Source organism: Thermobia domestica, chromosome 7, assembly GCF_964235325.1.
Source record: "Thermobia domestica chromosome 7, izTheDome1.hap1.1, whole genome shotgun sequence".
NCBI classification, from domain to species: domain Eukaryota; kingdom Metazoa; phylum Arthropoda; class Insecta; order Zygentoma; family Lepismatidae; genus Thermobia; species Thermobia domestica.
The window spans coordinates 301,540,819-301,561,186 of record NC_137460.1 but is presented as its reverse complement, the minus strand read 5'-3'; the positions used below and the strand labels follow the sequence as shown (position 1 = coordinate 301,561,186).

The following is a 20,368-nucleotide window of genomic DNA, read 5'->3' as shown; positions in this document are numbered from 1 at the left end:
AGTTCAGGCTAAGATTATGTATGAAGTATATTTTCTATAAGGGTCAGGCGGGCCGAATGAAAGAGTTTAGTGGGCCGGGACTGGCCCGGGGGCCGGCTCTTGTACATGGCTGTTCCACACGAAAACTAAACTTATCCTTTGACTTATATATCTTCACAAAAATATCTTTCTCTGATCCCTACAATTGGTATTGAACATTTTACTAAAACGCTTTCTTTTCACGTCCCACAGATGATTAACGAATATGAACCATTATGAAACAATTGGTAGAATGGCAATGTGGGAGGAAGCCGAGTTGCAGTGCCTTCGTGGTAGAGTGTTCACCTCTGATGCATGGGATCCTTGGTTCGGTCCCAGCTCGCACCAAGTTAGGTTTGTGGTGGACAAACACTGTGTGCGTAGGTTTTCTCGAGGTTCTCCCGTTTTCTCCCACTTCCTTCATTCCACCATTTCATTCATTTCTCATCATCACCGTCTCCTTTAGCCCAGCCGGCATAACGTGGGATGTAAAACTGAAATGTTACATTTCATTTTATTTTACTACTCAGCAAAAGCAGCTGGTAGTAACGTGCAATAGGCAATAAGAGATCAATAATTTATATCTCCGAATTCGGTCCTGTAATGAACCACGAAATGTTGAAACTATTCATAAGGTTCAATAAACATAGTTGGGTTGATACACATACAGATTGGATTATTGCATGACCCATGGCCCAAAGACCTTCTCAATTTATTAATTGAACTATTGATTGCTGATGGAGACACGTACTCTTGCAGTTCGTGTTTATTTTTTTCTGAAAAGAAAATATTTTCATGCAAGACAAATTATGAGAATTTGAGTCACAGATTCTTCGCTTGAATATTACTTTCTTTGGATACACTATGTGGTATTAACAAATGCCTTCAAAATTTATTTCTACAGTTTAAGATAATTTATAATATCTCATTTTGAAAAAGAAATTTTTAAAGTAAAGAGGTCATAATAGTCAAAATTTCTACCATATTTATTTAATTATTATTGCTGCCTATTACGGAAGTTTATCCCCATTACAACAGGCTTAGAAAATTAGTATTATATCTAAAAATGAACAATACAAAAAGAAAAGAAGAAAATGAAGAAGAAAGTCAGGATATTTAATGCCAAGGAGCTAAATGCGTAAAAAGAGATCAAGATATGAATAAGATACCAGAAAGAGAAGATAAACAAACTACTAAATCACATACGACCAAAAGGCATAGATGATACATTAGAAGTCTAATACAATGATTTTTATGAGCACAGGAAAAGAGAGATATTTCTAAAGTAATCTTATGAAACCATTTCTTAATAAAGGGACATAACAGAGTCCATAAACTAACTAATCAAAAACAATTATTAATAGATGTAATATTGTTACTTAACAAATTCAAAATAGTAGCAATAGAAGGGCTGTAGAAATATTAATAACTTACATTGTTATCATATTAAAATTAATTTGCCTTATATAATAAATAAGGCATAACATTGCAAATATCATAATCAAATACTTATCAATTGAAATATCTATACTATAGATCAACTAAACGTGATAATATTGCTATAACTAATCTTAGCAATCTACTAAGCAATGCACATTATGTGTACTTACTTGTTCATTGTTACGTGAATTATGGGAATTTTAATATCCATGGAAACAATCTCTGTAGAATTCATATTCTCCTTTCTAAATTGGATCTGATGTCACAAATGGGTTTAGAAAAATAGAATAGTCAAGTAATTTTGCAATGTCCAAGACGAATTCCATTGTAATTTCTTGAATGTTTAATAAGTGAAAATATTGTGGATGCCATTTTAAAAAATCAAAACAAAGTGATCTGCCAGAGCAACTTTGAAGGGACAGGTAGATGAGTACTCGCATCCTGTGCGAGGGACGAACAGCCTCCAGGTTCACTGAAGTCAGTGTAGAGAGTTCAAAACTTTCGTAGCTCTCACTTCCACTCGATCAGTCCGCTGGACATTTAGGTGGTTCATCCCTTGCACAGGAAACGAATACAGACCTATCCATTCCTTCAGTGAACCTCAATATCACCTAACAATTTCAGTTGTCATGAAGTATTCAAGAAATTATAATGAAGTTCTTCTTTGGCTTTGGGGAATTATTAGACTGTTTTGTTTTTCTGATTTCAACTCTCTTTGAATTGTATACCACCAGATTGAACTTAGGAAGAAGAGTAACTACTCCACAGAGACTATCCGCGTGTATATTGGCTCTCGTCTATCTATCTCTTGGCTTAAGTGTTAGAGCTTGAATATATCAAGAAATTTCAAACTAATGGTTCTATATCCTGTATTAAACCATTAACCTTTAACTCAAAATAAAGCCCGCATGTCAATGTATCTAAGTATTCGAGATATTTTCTTCCTCTTTTGTCTTAATTTGTGAAGAAAATAAACAAGTATTTTCATTAGTATCGTGTTAAGGATAATAATATAACATTATTTCCTCAAGTTACGTTGCATGAACATAGAAATTAGTGGACAAATACACCCACTTATTATTATTATTTTATTAAAATACAATAATACTAATTAGTTCATACGAAGCGTTTTGGGTAGTAAAACTGAATTCAAAAACAGCTTGTTTCCTGAAAATCTTTTTTACTGGTGTACTTTGAACGACCAAAATAGAAGGCGTGTCCGAATGAAACCTCCTTCCAATGGATAAGGAAAATACAAACTAACACATGGAGCACAACACATGCTCAAAAGAGAGCACAATACCTAAAGGACAAACGTGGGGGTTAGTAATTGCCATAGTGATTCAGACAGGCATTCCACTATTTTTTTCACCAGGAGTCGAATTCTGGCCGAGAAGGAGTATTTCGGCTGCGTACTGAACAATTCCATCACTGCACCTTTGAAATCATCGCTGTGATAAATCCAGGCTATAGAGTGGGTGAAACAAAACCTCCCATCATTTCTTCCTTAATGCACCCTGCACAATGTCCGCCACATGCGGGCGAACATGGTCATGAAGAATGATGACACCAGACGTCAACAATCCCTGGAGAATGTCTTCATATGGCCATGTCCAAGCAAACATTGTCATGAAGAATGATGACATCAGACGTCAACATCTTAGGCGTTGCCTTCGTATGGCCATATGCAGGCGAGCATTTTCATGAAGAATGGTGACACCAAACGTCAACATCCCGGGACGTTGCCTTCGTATGGCTGCATGCAATTTGTGAAGCGTCACGGTGTAGCGCTCTGCATTCGCTGTGAAGCCGAGTTCCTTGACCTCTAACAGTGATGGTCTGTAATGCTCGAAACATGCCGTACGCATAATCTTGCTGGGAACTATTGGGTTTTCATTTTCTTAGTTTTTGGCGATGACGAATGCCTCCATTGTATCGTTGTTACTTTGGTTTAAGGTTTGAAATGGTGGCACCACGTCTCACCCCTTGCTACAATGCGGAGGAAAAAGTCATTATCATTTTCGACATATTGACACAGATGTCTCTACCTTCAAGAATTGAATCACAGCGCTTTGATCAATTTGGAATGGCTTTCCAATCACCGCTTTACCTTTTCTGTACGCTTTCGTCAGATATGGATAAATGTCTATTATTAACTGTGGTGTCACTCATCCAATACACACTTTCCTCGATGCTTAGTAGACTGCACAGTGTTGCCCAGGCAGGTTTAATTTAGACACGCTTTATAATTGTAAAGTACTCAGAACACCTCATATTGCACGTAGTAGCCTTTTGTTGAGTTTCTTCTAACTACGAGGAGCGCTTCATATTATTAATGTGCATATGAAAATGTACTGCAATTGGATGTAGAAGCAGAATGGAAGTACGCACAGTATGTAGCAACATTCGACAACAATGAAATAAGTTTACAAGTAGCATTAATGTCACTGTTGGGCATATCTAAGACACGCATATTGTCAGTTCAGGGACAACTTAGGCGATACTTAATTTCTATCAGTAAAAGTATGGTCGAGGTGGTAAACAATGTAAGGTCATTTAGCCCTTAATTAGTCGCATGCGGAATTTTGTTCCGCACTTTTACATTTTTGTTTTTGTTTTCCTTACTTTCGATCGTATGATTTTGAACTTTTGTCTAGCTGTCTTTTAAAGTTTCATGATTAAACAACAATACATATTTGAATTGTTGCCCAAGCCACTAGTGAATATTTTGTTATTTATTTTGGAGTGATGCATTTTGCGGAGCAAAGTTCCGCGCGCGACTAAATAAGTTACCCTTTTTTTCTCCTACAAATTTTACGCTTTCTTTCAGTTTATTGTTTTTAGCCGACAACAATTAAGCGAAGATCAACAGGAAGACCAAATATTGTTGTGTCAAGTATCAAAAATTTGTGTGCGGTGTGCATAAAGAAACTGTCACATATTGCAAAGAATGTAATCATCAAGATAGAGTGAAGGAACCTGAAGACGAGGATATGTAAGTAGTATGGATATGTAAACCGAGAGGCAAAAGCATCATTTATATGAACGTTTCAAAATACATAAAAACTATATTTCTTATCAGGACTAACTATACATGTTATTATTCTTGTTATTTGAGGAAAAAAAAAACATAATAGTTCCTTCATTGTTTAGGTATTTATGTCTAACATATTTTTATATTAGTTTAGGTCTTCATAGCATAAAATAAATTAAGACGCCTATTAAAACAAATATTTTAACCTAAAATTAAATATTTTTTAAAAAAAAGCAAATATTACACGAGTTTTACTATGTAGTTATTATGCGGAACAAAAGTCCGCACGCGACTAATTACGTAACTTTTTTCACGCGACTAGTTAAGGGTTAGTTAAAAGTTTCCAAACATTTGCGACGCCGTGTCAGCAGCTAAGACGCACAGTTAAGCTAAGCAAAGCAGCCACTTCCTCTACTACTGATTTCTAGAAATATATTACCACTACACCTTCGCAACAATACTATAAGTTAAGAGTACTTAACATGTTTTTGAACGTTCAAAGGTTATTTCTCAGTTCATTTCTTAATCCTAACTGTACGTTTTAGTTTAACGTCCTACGGTTATGCACCGAAGGAGATGGTGTTGATGAGATGGATGGTAATGGTGCATGAAGAAATGGATAGGAAATGGGAGAATCCCGAGATAATCCATCTAAGGATTCAGCAAACATTTTAAATAAGATAGCAGCTAACACTACTGTATTTGTATGGAAAAAAATCGAAGACTCCGGTATACTCCTTTAAGATTGCTCTAAAGGGCACGAGTCCTTTTAAATTACGTTTACTATTTAGTATATTGGATATTGTCTTCATTATTCGATTAAAAAGAACTAATAAAGTTTATTACTTCGGTTTTGTTTTCATGCCTGGGGGCATTGTAGAATACGTAACGTATGGTTTCACGCCTTTCTGCGTCGAGACGTAGGAGGTGATGATGTCATAACTTAAAAAATAATTTTTGTAGGGCCTATTTTTGTATTTTTGGCGGCTTACTTTCGCACCTAGAAGATTGCAATTTTGCACACACATTCAGTATACCCCTTAATAATTTTTAGATTTTTTCAGAGGGGAGAAAGGTTAAAAAATGGGATATTTCTGACAAAAATCTCCCTTTTCACGATTTTTCCATCTGAGATACATGATGGAGACATGTGAATGGTGTCATTTGAAAGTCTGTTCTATTCTGAGGAGAATGATGGAAGAACCATGACTGTAAGATAAATAAAGTGTCTCAGGAGATTTTTATATTACATTCAGGTCTTTTGGAGTAATCTGAGGCAGTGTAGGTGTCATTGGTAAATATTTTTCCCTGCCCTTAGTATTCAAGATAGAAGGTTGAAATTTTCTACAAACATTTAGTACACCCCTTACTATTTTTAGTTGATTTTGAGAACTGCGTTAACACAAGGGGGTCCAGAGGGGATCTAAATTTGAAAAGAAAACTCAATAAAAATCCCGATTTCTCTCAAAATTTTCCACCTCAGAGACATGATAGGGAAATATGAATGATATCGTTTGCAAGGTTGTTCTATTGTACAGAGAATGAGGTACAAACCACGATCCTAGGATAAATAGGGAGGATACTGTCTCTGCTTGATTGAAAGACTATAATTTACCTTTTAAATAAAGCCAAATTTAGAAGGATTTAAACTCATCAGTGGCCATCACCGTGATTTTTACTACGATTAATCATACTTGCATCAGAGCTACTAAGAAAAAATATAAAAGAGATCAAAAAACATTTAGGTGGAAAGAGTTCGTGGTCCAAAGATAAGAAATTCAAACACAATAGATAAAAGCAGCTATGCACTTCCCTTGCGATATGCAACAGTTTTGATGCAACGCACTTACGAGGCACGTACTTATCAGCAACAAGAATGAAAGAACATGTTTGCATTGCGTTGCTATCTAAAAGGGAATTCATAAAGTCAATCGGTCCCGACAGCATTTTCCTTGTAAAACTTTCCCGCAATAATGTTTGCTTTCAGCGTTGGTATCTCTATGGCGATTACCCTGGAAGTCATTCCCACAAACATCACTCTTTCTGTTTATAGATCCATGATAGTCTGGCTAATAGCCCTTTATAATCAACCATTTTTCATTTAATTGCCAGATCCGTTTTCGCTAAATCAATACGAAAAGATCTGATTCATCCCTGAAAACTCGAATGAGCGTGTCAAACTCAGTCTCAAAGGAAAGTAGCATGCTGTTTCACGACAACGATTTTTTTTTTTTAACGAAAGTTGTTTTGGACAATTGTTTAGATATTACATTATATAGAAGTGTAAACTTGAAAATAAGCTCAATATATCCCTTACTTTTGATGTATTTCAATGTGAAGCGTAGGATTGTTTACGAAACCTCGAATAAAGCGCACAACCCAGCTTCGTTAAAATCCTAAAAATTTTACGAAAGTTTCTGCGAGGCACACAGATAAATAGACACGCAAATCCATGTTGTGCGGAACGATAGATGCTTTCCGTTCTTTTTCCTCGTCAATTCTACTCTTAGCCCAATCAATACGACGTTAACTTACGAATTCGTGAGTCATGTAGAAGCTTTCCTGTTATCAACATATAACGATCTATAGTATCGGTTCTTGAAACTTTCTACTAACGCAAACCTTCTGTTGATAGAAGAATGGGTTTGCAACATCTGTAATGGAAAACATCTCGTGACAAAAACTGTAGTTGTCATTTCCGGAAATATCATAGTTATAAGGAAAATCAATTTATTATAGTATATTGTAACTATCCTCTCTGTTGTTTAAATAATCACTAGACTCCTTGCAAGAAATTAATCTAAGAATATACAGCATTTTGAAAGGTTAGGAAAACTGTTATCAGTTCTGATGATTATCTGCTAAAGGCGTGCATACTGAGTCAAGGTGTTGGAGAGAATGTTATAATTCTGGGTACATGTTCAATGAGTAAACATGGTTCGGTGGACAGCAACTCAGTGATAGAGCGGTCACCTCAGGTGTAAGGGTCCCTGGTTCGATCCCAGGCCACATTCTCATTCCACCAGTTTTTTCATTACAATTCACCTTCATTAACCGTCTTGCTCCTTTAGTCCACAGGATATAATCGTGAGAATTAAAATTTGAAAATTCATGGAGCCACTGTGGCTCAGTAGTAGAGCGTTCAGCTCTGATGTGTGGGGACCGTTGTTCGATCCTGGTAGTGGACAATTATTGCATATAAGCATACAAATAATACGGACTAAACTATGTACTTGAATAATCAACAGAAGATATAAAAGTCGTCTTCACTTATCTACCTGTACAATACGTACATAGCTCCTTGTATTACAGGTCTGCACGGGCTCGGGCCGAGCCCGTGGACTTCTAAAAAGCATATATCACTTCAAGCCCGGGCCGTAACTTTTTCAATATACAACCATATTTCTCGGGCCTTTTCGGACCCAAGTTTGTAAATGTACTGTACAAGAGATTTATTGAACTTTTGAACCGTTCTTTCTGGAGAACTTTTAGATCACAACTCCAAAATTAAGCTTCTACCACCTTATGCAGAGTCGTTTTGACGTATGATTAGAGTCATACTAAAGGCCTGACTAATGCAGGAAACATATGTTAGTCGAACTCTTTAGAATGACACTAATCACGCGTCAGAACGACTCTGCATAAGACCCCTAAATAGAGTTTCTGTAATTCGGGCTTATTTCGGGCTCATTTGATTATCACATGAGCTCGGGCCGGGCTCGGGTCTAAATGCTAACATATTTTGGACTCGGGTCGGGATTTACATTATTTCTATAAGTTTACGGGCCGGATCGGGCCCGGGCTAAAAATTCTGGGCAGTGTAGACCTCTACCTTATATAGCCATTTATTCAATTATGGAGCTTCACTTTGTTTCAGATCAAAATCAACAAAAAGCTATTTAAAAATATTCGAGTTTTTCATCTTGTATGGTTTTCTTGTTTTTGTTCTAGATCTAGATAAAGCAAACGAGTTCATCATACAAATGTATTTAGACTTTCACTCATGGCTTTAGGGCCACAAGTATAAAATAATTAAGGGCAAAAGCCACGACGGAAAATTTCCACAAACCGCAAAAGCCACAAGCTGCAAACTGCAAACGACTATGCATAAGGCAGTAGAAGTTTAATTTTGGAGTTGTGATCTAAAAGTTCTCCAGAAAGAACGGTCCAAAAGTCCACTCACTGTGCATAATCGTGGGACGTCAATTTTTTTAAAAAAATAAATTTCATTAATTTTCACTAGTTGAAAGGAAGTGTTGAAACGTTACAACGTGTAGAATTTATTTGTGTTCAACATTCGAAGGTTTATCTGTTCACCGTTTTCATTAATTTCCTTCCCATGCCCTTATTGTTTTTCCCTTCATACGATCATAATGTCCATGTGGATGATGTGGATAAGGTTGGTAGCCCTGAATGTAAACGTGGAATTGCATTGGAGTTCGCATGTTGTTTGGGAGTTCGTGCATTACTTGCTGACTGCCACGTGCTCTTTCCTTCGCACGCATCGCAGGGGAGGGGCTAAAACTCTTGTCATCTTAAACAAAAAATTAAATAAAATGCTATTCATTGGGTTCAAACACTATTCTTTCAAAATTATTTTTTATTATTTTTGACTATAAAATATTATTAGTTTATAAGCACAGTGCGCATCAGAGAGTTTCGTTCTTTGAGGAACAAAGGCATTCATTTTAATCGATATTTATGCATAATGTGTAGTCAGTTTATATAATTCACCCCTTTAGAAATGGACAACTCCTTTTAAAAAATATTACTTCATATATGAGAATCATAATGGTGTTTATGTGAATTTAACATCTCAAACCGTTTCTGACGTATGAAAAATATGTGCACAGTTCGTTCGCGACATATCTCAAATAACTCTCTTTAAAAAAATATATAAGCTAAATATAAAAGAAAAATATTTTTACAATATTATTATTAATTGACAAAATGACGAAAGAACAGACATCTACCGATCGATACAACAAATTATATGGATATAGGCAATATGTAAATACTCATGCGTTTTTTTTTTTCGAGAAAATCTACAACTACATATTGAATGTGGACCCCCGAAAAGCTTTGCATCATCCGAAATAAATTTGTGTGTACGTCCTGGTGATAGTAGACACAATTAACTGACAGGAAAAGTAAGAAAGGCCACAAGTTAAATGTAAGGTTGCATAAAGGAATAACATGTTAAATATATTAAAACAGCGATCATCTTTTTGTTATTAACTAGCTGAATATACCAATTCTTCGCATGGAAGCTGCATTTGGAAGTTAACGCTTGTGGGAGTATCACCATTCATTTCAGCGACCGCGAAAACTTTGGATTTGACACTAATATCGGTTATTTTGGGCTATTTTTACATGTCTCGGTATCCCCCTCCCCCGCTGACCCCCGCTCGCATACAATGGTAGCTGCGTTTGCAAGTCATCGCTAATGGAAGATTTACTTCAGCGACCGCGAAAACAATGAAATCCACACTAATGTCGGTCATTTTCTACTACTTTTACATGTCCAGATAAACGCCCCCCTCAGACCCCTGGTTCGATTTTTTTTTTTTAAAAAAAAAAGGCTTCGTCTTGGTCTGGGGCCTGGACCAAGGCACCCGTGACCCAATTTGGTAACTCTCGGTCCACTCGTGTGGTCCCCAGGCCGCACACAGACACACAGACTGACAGACACACACACATACATACACACACAGACAAACAAACAAATAAATTCTTTATTTTATTTATACTGGATAGATAAAAGCATTTAGTGCATTTTTTAATATTTGCACGATATCACAAAAGTGATTGAAACTATAATATGGCACACCTATGTGTTACAGTTTAATTTTTGCTGTCATTTTATATTTTATTCAAGTTGATTCAAGAAGCAGCACAAGGTTTTATTAAAGTCTAATATATATAAATGAATAACCATCCCAATAAAAAGAGCACTTTTCTAATTTTTTTCTAAAATCTGCTCTGCCCATTTGTAAAGCACGAAAAAGAAGATATGTCCGGGTAAAAGAATACATTTTGTATCTCTACATATACTCATATACATCCCGACAAAAATAATTAGGTCACTGGCTGGGTTGTAATTATAGGTAAATATGCCTAACAAACCGTCACACTGTCAAACGCAGAAGGCAATAACTACAAATGAGTCATTCTCGATCAACTTGTCTAAGTAGATGCTAATAGTGCTGCGTTAGTTCATAACTTCCTGCAATTTAAGCACCTCAGACATCCAGTCATTGTTGTAGACCTATACTCTTAACATAATCCTTCTATTAAGTTACAAATAACTTAGTAACAGGGCACGGTGGCTCAGTGGTAGAGCAGTCACCTCACGTGCGAGGTATCTTTGGTTCAAAGTTTGGCCATGTGAGGTTCTTGTGAACAACATCGTCTCCGATGGTTTTCCTCCATTCCTGGCACATTCCCATTCCACCAAATTATTCCATAATCATTCGCGCCATTGTTCATCCCTCTCGCTTAGTCTTAAGGGATAACCCTAGGAAGTAAAATTAAACTATTTAAAACAAATAGCTATGTAATTAAAAAGTTATTTTCTAGACCAGCGTTTCTCAGCCTTTTTTCATTTGGGGCACATCAAAAAACGTTTTAAACTTTCGCGACATCCCTACTTGGGATTTTTTCCCTAGATGTAAAAGAGCAAACAGATAAAAATACATACAATACATTTTTTTTATTATGAAAGGACTATGAGACACAATTGTCACAAGCAAATTACGTAAGACTTTTGAATAGAAACATATTAACATAAAAGAAACTTATGACTCTTAAGCAGGAATATGAGAAAGAAATATGACCATCAGAAATATAAGAAGACATCAAAGTTAAAACTTGTGAGACATTTGTCCCTGGCGATTTTTGGAAAGCATATCTATGCGTGGACGAACTCTTTGACAGACACACTCTGATGTCCAGTGTTTCTTTCCAAAGAAAAATGAACAGTGTTAAAGGCAATCTTTTCAGCTTTATTATAAACTTGTAAGACAAGTGAGAAATCAAGTCGATTGGCGATAAATTTTATTATTCTTCTAAAGATAATTTCTTTGCAGAAGATCTTAAGTTAGAAAACATTAAAAATCTTGCGACACACTAATATGTCGCGACACAGCGGTTGAAAGATGCTGTTCTAGACTGTGACATTTAAAAATTCATTTTATTTCCGCGATTTTTTAAACTTCTGACGCTGGATGAAACGTGAGTTTACAGTTCATTTCAGATTTAAACCTTTTGGAGGATCGAACCCTGAATTCAAACCAGAGTGCCGGTCGGCATCTCTAAAATAAAACTTTGTCCCTCCCCCTGCGTCATTTCTTTTCCTAGAACCAACCGTGGTCACTTATCGTAAAGTAAATCTGCTTAGACATTACATAAACAAGTATTTCAGAAACTTGACGATACAAATACAGTATTCATATACGCTGCCAACTGCTTCGAACCTGCAACCCTCTAATTTTCAATACCACAGACTTTTCTGCTTTTTTACAACCGAAAGATAATAGTAATACGTGGCAAAAACGTGAGTTTGCTAAATGACCTACCTTCAACTCATTTTTATGATGTCTAAATCAGGGTGCGTGACTCTGTCTCATTTACGTGCGAGACAAGGCTAGCCCCCTTCCCCCCACGAATTATCAACTGTGTGAATCGTGTTTTGTTATTTGGTTAATGGCGTGACATGAATTAGTTATTAAAAACTCTGTTGCCTCTCATCACCATGTCACTGATAATTCTAGAAAGCAACAAGAACTGCGAATCTCTTATCTTGGGTTGAGGCCAAGGCAATTTCGCTTCGACATGCTTCCACTAGAGTAGCGTAAAAATAAAAACCGTAAAAAGGTTGTACTATTTTGTGTGAGTCAGCACGGTTATAAAATAACAATACTCTTACAAACTGAAAAGGATAAACGTAACTTCTTCAGTGTCACTAGTAGAACAAAATAGTTTTGTTTTGTAAATTTTATATTTTCGTAATGCTTTCGCTCCATATATGCAAAAAGTAAGAGACATTGCTTTTATTTTGCAGAGTAGTGACAATCATATGTGTCACATAGGACACATTGGAACTCTACCAATAAAAAATGAGAAACAATATTCTGGTAGTGATCTATCCGCATTGCCGCCCAACTACGTACTCCTATTGTATTACACACTTAATAATCTGTGCAACACAACTACAATATCAAATACCTAAAACACGGTCACATGTTCATAAAACCCAAGTGGAGAGATTGAAAACATGAGATACGGATAATGAATAATCATCCTTTGTAACGGTTGGTTTCACAGTATTGCATACCACACATGATAAAATAAAAGGACTCCGTCTTCTCCAACACAGTAGAAGAGCAAAATAATCAACTGCGTATTTATCAACAAGGCTTTAACAAGATTAATCAACAGGCATTACAAAAAATAGTGCGTTAAAGAAAGAGAAGTAGAATACTTACGTAATCGTGTCATTTTTCAGTTTCTGCGATATTTTCTTCCCTTGAAAAACACTGCCTAGAACCAACGGAAAGCGTTCATCAATTGTCAACTTTTTATCAAATACAGCGCTTACTCTGACGACAAGGAAGAGAAGGAAAATATGCGTGTCGTATGTCCCATGTTGTCCCTCTATGAAGACAAATAATGCTAATTTTCGTATGTCATATACGACACTCGGCGTCCGTTGAAAAGGATTTATCAATGATCTTCCAGATCACATACTCAACTGTGAAAAATTATTGTTCGCTGATGATCTCGAAATACACACCAAGATAAAATCCGTGCTTGATTGTCTTAATTTAGAACACAACTTAGGGAGTATTCCGAACTGGTGTTCAGTCAATGAACTCATAGTAAACATAAACAAATGTAATGTATTATACTTCATCAGAAAGAAAAATAACCTTAAATATGATTATAAGCTTAATAATACTTCTATAAGCAGTCCTAATACAGTTAAACATCTGGATGTTACATTTGATACGAAATTAACGTTCATTAAATACATTGAAAATGTTAAATGATATGTTTAAATTATTAGGATTCATAATTAGAAGTGGTAAGAACTTCAGTAATATTGAAACACTCTTGAAAATGTATTATTCATATTTACATTCCAAGCTGGAATATGCTGTTGTAATTTGGAACCATTCTAAGAAAAGTATAGTCAACAGATTGAAAAATTTTAACCAAAATTTCTTAGGTATTTGCTATACAAAATAACTTGAATTTATCTCTCACTTGAAAGTCATAGTACACTGGTAGACAATTTTAATATTTACTCATTAGAACAAAGGCATAATATTGCCGATCTGGTATTCCTCCAAAAAAATAGTTCAAAATGAATTCGATTGTTCAAACTTTATATCTTCATTAAACTTCCATGTTCCTTCCGTTAGAACAAGAACTAATAATACAAGTCCCTTCTATTGCAAAAAGGTCTAGGACTAACATAATGCTGAAGTCACTAATCTGGAGAATATATTCTGTCTATTTTTAATATCCTCTGCTTATAGTACGAGCCGCTATGTCCCGGCACAGGTATAGAAGATGTGGTACATTCAAAGGGTTGTGCTATGTGGGCCTAGAGACAACTGACACACACACACATACACACACACACACACACACACGCACACACACACACACACACATATATATATATATATATATATATATATATATATATATATATATATATATATATATATATATGCTATCAGTAACTGTGGTGTAATGAACTGATTTGTTTCTTGCTTGACGTTGAGAGATTGCACACAGCTCTATTGTAAATTCTATTTCAATTGGTTTTGTTATTATTATTATTATTATTATTATTATTATTATTATTATTATTATTATTATTATTATTATTATTATTATTATTATTATTATTATTATTATTAATCATATTAATAATATTTGGAAGTACTATCAGAGGAATACGTAGAGCATGTGTACCAAGTTATCCTGGTGATTTTACATAAGAAATAGACCTATAAATATTAAGAAGGAAATGTACGAGAATCATCCATAAGAAAGGGGCCATTTTGCTGTCAAACAGAAATGACAAATTATATGAAGCAAAAGATTTCTGCTACAGAAACTACGACCTTCCTTTAGTTTCTAACATGCACTCCAAACATTTAACGTGATATCAGCTTTCTACACAGTCATTCTATTCTGTGTTCGTCAATGTATTCAATCATCTATGACAATGGGCCTGATTCCGTATTGGTCTACGCAAAATCTACAGATGACAACACAACGCAACGCAAAAAACTACAATAAGAATTGTCGATGCTATGCTCAGTGTAGCAAAGTAAACAACAAATTTTACCTTGTCATGAAGCAAACCACTACGTAATGAATCCCAGTATATTTGAGTTCCGCAGCAATAGAAAATGGATTTCCGAAAAGAAAGAACATTCTACTGAAGCACAAAGCATATTCCACCATTTTTTTAAAGCTGAGCTTCGACATGTTGCAGACATGAATTTAAACGCTATTGAGGGACCCATGAACATTTGGAACAAAATTGTGAATCCTGTCAAGTAGGAGGTCAAAGTGTAATAAGCTTTCCATCTCCACTTCTTCCGGAAGTTGAAATCCTCTTTGTCTGGAAACCACTTTCGCATAACTGGTGAACTCAAAGACGAAATTGTTTCCTAGAAAACACTTGATAGTTTCCATTCAGAAATTTATAAATATATGTTTTTAAACTTCGAGAAAAAATATATTAGAAATTAACATACTGATCTTATATTTAAATAGGTTGCTATCCGTGTATAATAAGCAATATTAGACATAATACAATCACACATTTCAATTCGCTAATAAGGCTTAGATATTGCCACTTACTTCCTCGTAGTATTTGGTAGCATGTATTTCCAGTCTCTTTCAAACTTATTTACAAACTTCTTATCTTTTCTACGATGTTCACAGTAGTTACCTTATAGCTCGGTTGAAGTGAGTGCTTTTTGTGCCAGAGGTATTATTTTATGATGTACTCATGTCTGTCTCAAGTTTTATATAAAGTGAGATCTTAAATTGAGAGAGAGTTAATGTCCTGAATTAATATTTTATTTTGTTTCTCCTGCAGACGCTGTGGAGAACGCGGTGTCTCCTCCAATCAACCACGAGGTCGTGACTCCTGAAGAGGAAGCGCCCGTCTACTGTTCCAATGGCTACGCAGATCCTGGAACCATCTATTACGTCAACGGTAAGCAATCAGTTAACAGCAAATACATAGAGAAGTAATTAATTAAAGCTTAATCTCTCTTTCAATACTTAATCCTTTAGCCTTCCTAATAACTCCGAATTTCTTTAGCTTTGAGGATCTCTTGAATCTTGTTTATTGTAGGTCGTACTGTTATCAATTAAAAAAATAATTATGTTTTATGTAGACGGTATCAAGAAACAAGACAAAAATTTGGTTTAAGAAATGAAGCCTCACACCGAAACTTTAAAATAAAAATGTCGCAACTTAAGAATGAAATGTCGGGTAAAATCACATAGTAGGAGGGTGATCCCAAAAGTAGACTCTCAAAAGCATTGGAAACGCAGGGAAACTGTTCGTGCAGCTATTGGCAACACTGTTGTGTTTGTTGTTTACCCCAATCCCGAACAACCATGCGCGCACCTCGCTGGGATCCTCAACGTTGGCTTGGCAATTAATACAGTAATTCAGTATTTCTAGGTAGCGCGCCTGGTATTGACAACATTCGCAGTGGTGCGAAAAGTCAGTAGACCTATATACTATGGCCTGCCACAAATTGACAACACCGTGTAACTGTGATTGGAGAAAGCAGACAGCACGTTCATGGCCATATAACTTATTATTTAAAGAATGCTATAGTGGCTGTCACGTATTTATTCACATTACTCCCCCAGTTTGCCTCACAATGGTGGGTAGACGCCGAAAATAGGGATGTACCGGCCGGGAATGGAACGGGAACGGCGCACAGTCGTCGAAATAGGAGAAAAAAAAAGCTGGACAAAACCCCCAAAATGAAGTCTATCACTGGAACGAACGCCTGTAGTCTTTTGGTAGGGGAATGTCCACTCTATATAGAACAGATCTGTTTTTCATTCAGACATCACTCATTCCTGAGAAAACATCTGTCGAAAGTGGATAATTGGCCGTCCTTGTAAAAAAAAAATATTTTTCATGTGTGATAGATGACGAACCTGTTACTCTACGTTGATATTTATGAAATGCTAAATACTGGTATTGTTGATCAGGACAATTGGGTCAATAGGAGGCTTCTGAAGCACTTCGTATGCGCACTCGAGAAATTTTTACAACACTATATTCAAAATCAATGCTTTCCTATACATTTGTAGACTTTTAAAATTTTCCTAGGAAGCAAGGTTTTATTTTCATTTTAATATTTTGTGTGGTCTCTCAATTAATGATGATTGTTAGAATCAGCTGCTACTACCTGCTACTTGGCAAACGAAGCAAGCTTCAATGAGTCTGGGCACGCGCTCAATGCTCACAGAGACTGACTGCTAGTCCCGTTGTGTTGCCTCATCTTGCCACCTAGACATGTCTTCGCGCACATGGCAAATCGCTGAAGGATATACTATACCCGTAGCTCCTCTCCCAATAGAGATGCTAAGTGAGGAAGCTCAGAAGTCTCGAAACAGGCTCCCGCAGGTATCGCAAGAAATGGTACCGGAAAAACTCTAGGAAAGATACAAACCTAGACTTGCTACAATTTTTTTGTCATCGTCTGACCCGAAAATTTCATCGTTCAGACCCAGTATGTCCCAAATCATAACAATATGCCGAACGAAATGTTAGAACTTTTAAATAACCATCGCCAATCTCATGTTTGGGCACCAGAGGCTTTTGAAAGTAGGCCTAATTAACTTCACAATCGAATTTTGTGATTTTTTTTTATTGTACTTGATTAAACAAGTTCCATTGTTTTGTTCTCAAATATGCATGTTGCGAGATAATTTCAGGCCTGTAAACAGTTCTTACACGGACTAACTTTTGGTTAAATTTATTATTCATGTTTATATGTAATTTTTCGTTACTCTCCAAAAACATGTTTATTTTGTTTATAATGAGATCTTTAGTCTGCAATTTTAATAACATTACCACGAGTTCTAAAATTTTTTTTTTTTCATAATGAGCCGAGATGGTATTTGTACACCTGATTTTGAAAATGTCGTCTTTTTTCGCCACCTATATAGGTAACCCGCATAACTGAGCATAAATGGTAAATTACTATTCACATCACAGCAGAACAATCGAAGGTAGCCTAATGGGTCTTCTAAAAATACCATATCGACAAAAACGAGCTTTCAATAAACCCACAAATAGTTTTACCGCATTTTCTCGTCATTCCGACCACTGTGCGGCGTGAGCTTCAGTCCAACACTCTGAACACAAGAGTACAGAACCCACTCGCGTGTTAATTTGGACAGACAATAATTTTTTCTTGTCTTTCCATTTCTGTACTGTAACTTGTTTATATTTTATGCCTATAAAAGTGTTTTTGACTCATCATTTATAATATAATGTTGTTTATTCCAGGCACCTACGACTACTACGATCCATATGCCGGTATGTACAATGCGCCGGGGATGATGATTCCAGGATCGTTCCCCGCTCCGGCTCCTGTGTTGGCAGCGGTGCCTTGTCAGCCTCTGCCCCTGCAGCCCCTCGAGTGGTTCAACCCTCGACCCCCGCCGGAAGTCCATTGGTGCTACGTCACTCGGAAGGAGAAGAAGAAACGATGCTCAGACTCACAAGTAAGTCGTTTTATTTACCATTACTGTACCATTAATTATAGTCATGCACTATAAACATGATTATAGTAAAGTTCAATACCCTCACGCACAGCAACCACATTGTTCTTGCGTTCATAACACAAACATCAGCAGATCACCAGGAAGACACGAAGAGGATTCGGAGCAACTACGAAGAAGGTCGACCTTTCCCTCATTGGTCCTACCTCCAAGAAGATGCCTATAAAAGAAGACCTCAAGAAGAGGAAGCTGTCCAAGAGGACCGCGACAGTTGCGTCCTCTTCCACAACAGATACGTACGCAAAACTAAACGCCATTCCGCAATACAAATGTAAGGCAAGGGTTTCGGCCCGGTACTTAAAACAATCAGAAAACCCACCAAGAAAAGTTTGAAGGAAGCTGTCAGTTCATTGGTGATCATTCACTTAGTAACATCTTCTCCTGGGACTGTTATAGGCTATGGAGAATTCCTTTAGAACCATCTCCTTTTTACATGGCAATACTGCATCAAGTTTGTGACATTTTCGCACCAATGGATAAATGTTTATGCATACTGCTCAGATACACATGGATTCACCCCAGGAAATCAGTTTTCTGAAACTGAATATTGATTTTCTTCATTTTGTTCTTTTTTTATTTTACACTTTCCGTATTTTCTTTCGTTATTAGAGAAAAATGTTGCTAACTCCAACATTGGTCATGATCTCGAAAATATTGACATAGAACACGGTTACATTTGTTTCAAGTCTCAGGTGTTTATCGTTCTTCGTTCAAAAGATATACGTACGTGATCAAAATTTGGGTTCCTCAACTTTACGAACACGCTGTAGTATGGAAGTGATTTCTTGAGAATCGCAAGAAATAAGTGCCAAGGAACGTAAATTGTAAGTTGATATTTAAAAAAAGCAAAAGAAAGAGGAAGAAAGTAAAATGCTAAACAAGAGACAATGAACTTCCAAAACATTTGACACGTAATGACTCGAGAATGAAATTTGTGTATAGCCTCGTTACGTTCCGTAGAAGACTACAGCACAAAAGTGTGCTTGAAAAAAGTTCTGACAACGAAATGTACTTATTTTCGCATTCAATTATTTTCTTCAGTTAAGAAAGATGCTTTTTCAGACATTATTTGATAAAATATTTCACTCATATTTGAATAAAATGAGTTAAATACGGTAGCTTCACTTTTCAGATACAGGGTGAATCAAAAAGTACTTTACAACTCTAAAAACTCATATTGATTGATTCATTTATCTTATAGACATGGTTTTGGTGTCATTTTGAAGGAAAATATATCAAATTTTAACTCAAGCATTACACTAGTTCAGAAACAAACCACCGCAAGCGCTAGCGGCAGTTGCTGCAAAGATGGCTGCCTTTACTTGTCCCGAGCAATTTAAGTCTGCAACAACTGTGCAACGTAATTTTCGTACAAAGTATGGTAAAGATTCTCCCAGTAGGCCTACTATTTATTAGTGGCATAATTGTTTAATTGAAACTGGATGTTCAGTAAGACACAACAAATCTTCAGGTGGTCCCTGTACGTCTGAAGACATTGTAGACCAGGTGAGACAAAGCTTTGTGAACAGTCCTACAAAATCAACCCTCGACAGTTGGGCGTCCCACACATTACAGTTTGGCATGTATTGAGAAAATGGCTTCATCTCAAATCATACAAATTACAAATGGTGCAACACTTAAAAGACACCGATAACATTGCTGGTAAGGAATTTTGTGTGGAAATGCTACAGAAATCGATTTCAGACGAGATCACCAATGAAAGCCACATTGAACCTTTTTAAGCATAAAAAAACTTAATGTATTTTCATAAAAAATGACACGAAAACCATGTCTGTAAGGTAAATAAATAAATCAATATGAGTTTTTAAAGTTGTAAAATATTTTTTGATACACCCTGTATTTATAAATTTTGAATTTTTGCTACTAAGTTAGTACAGCGTAGGACATTCAAGGGCAAAATGGAAATTTTGGCTCTCGAGATGGAATTTTGTAGCATATCGGGCTGGCATCAGTGGTTGCAATATACTGCAAATGGTTCGAGATCGCAGAATGCTTATGATGATG

General features: G+C 36.1%; 1 protein-coding gene across 1 annotated transcript in view; it reads left to right on the top strand.

Annotated features, from left to right (window-relative positions):
• Window positions 1-20,368, top strand: part of LOC145691115 (uncharacterized) — a 465,209-nt gene that overhangs the window by 337,175 nt on the left and 107,666 nt on the right. Inside the window, exons 5-6 of the mRNA XM_081766826.1 lie at window positions 15,621-15,740; window positions 18,069-18,286. Of these exons, the coding sequence (XP_081622952.1) occupies window positions 15,621-15,740; window positions 18,069-18,286 (338 nt within the window). The remainder of the gene's footprint in view (window positions 1-15,620; window positions 15,741-18,068; window positions 18,287-20,368) is intronic.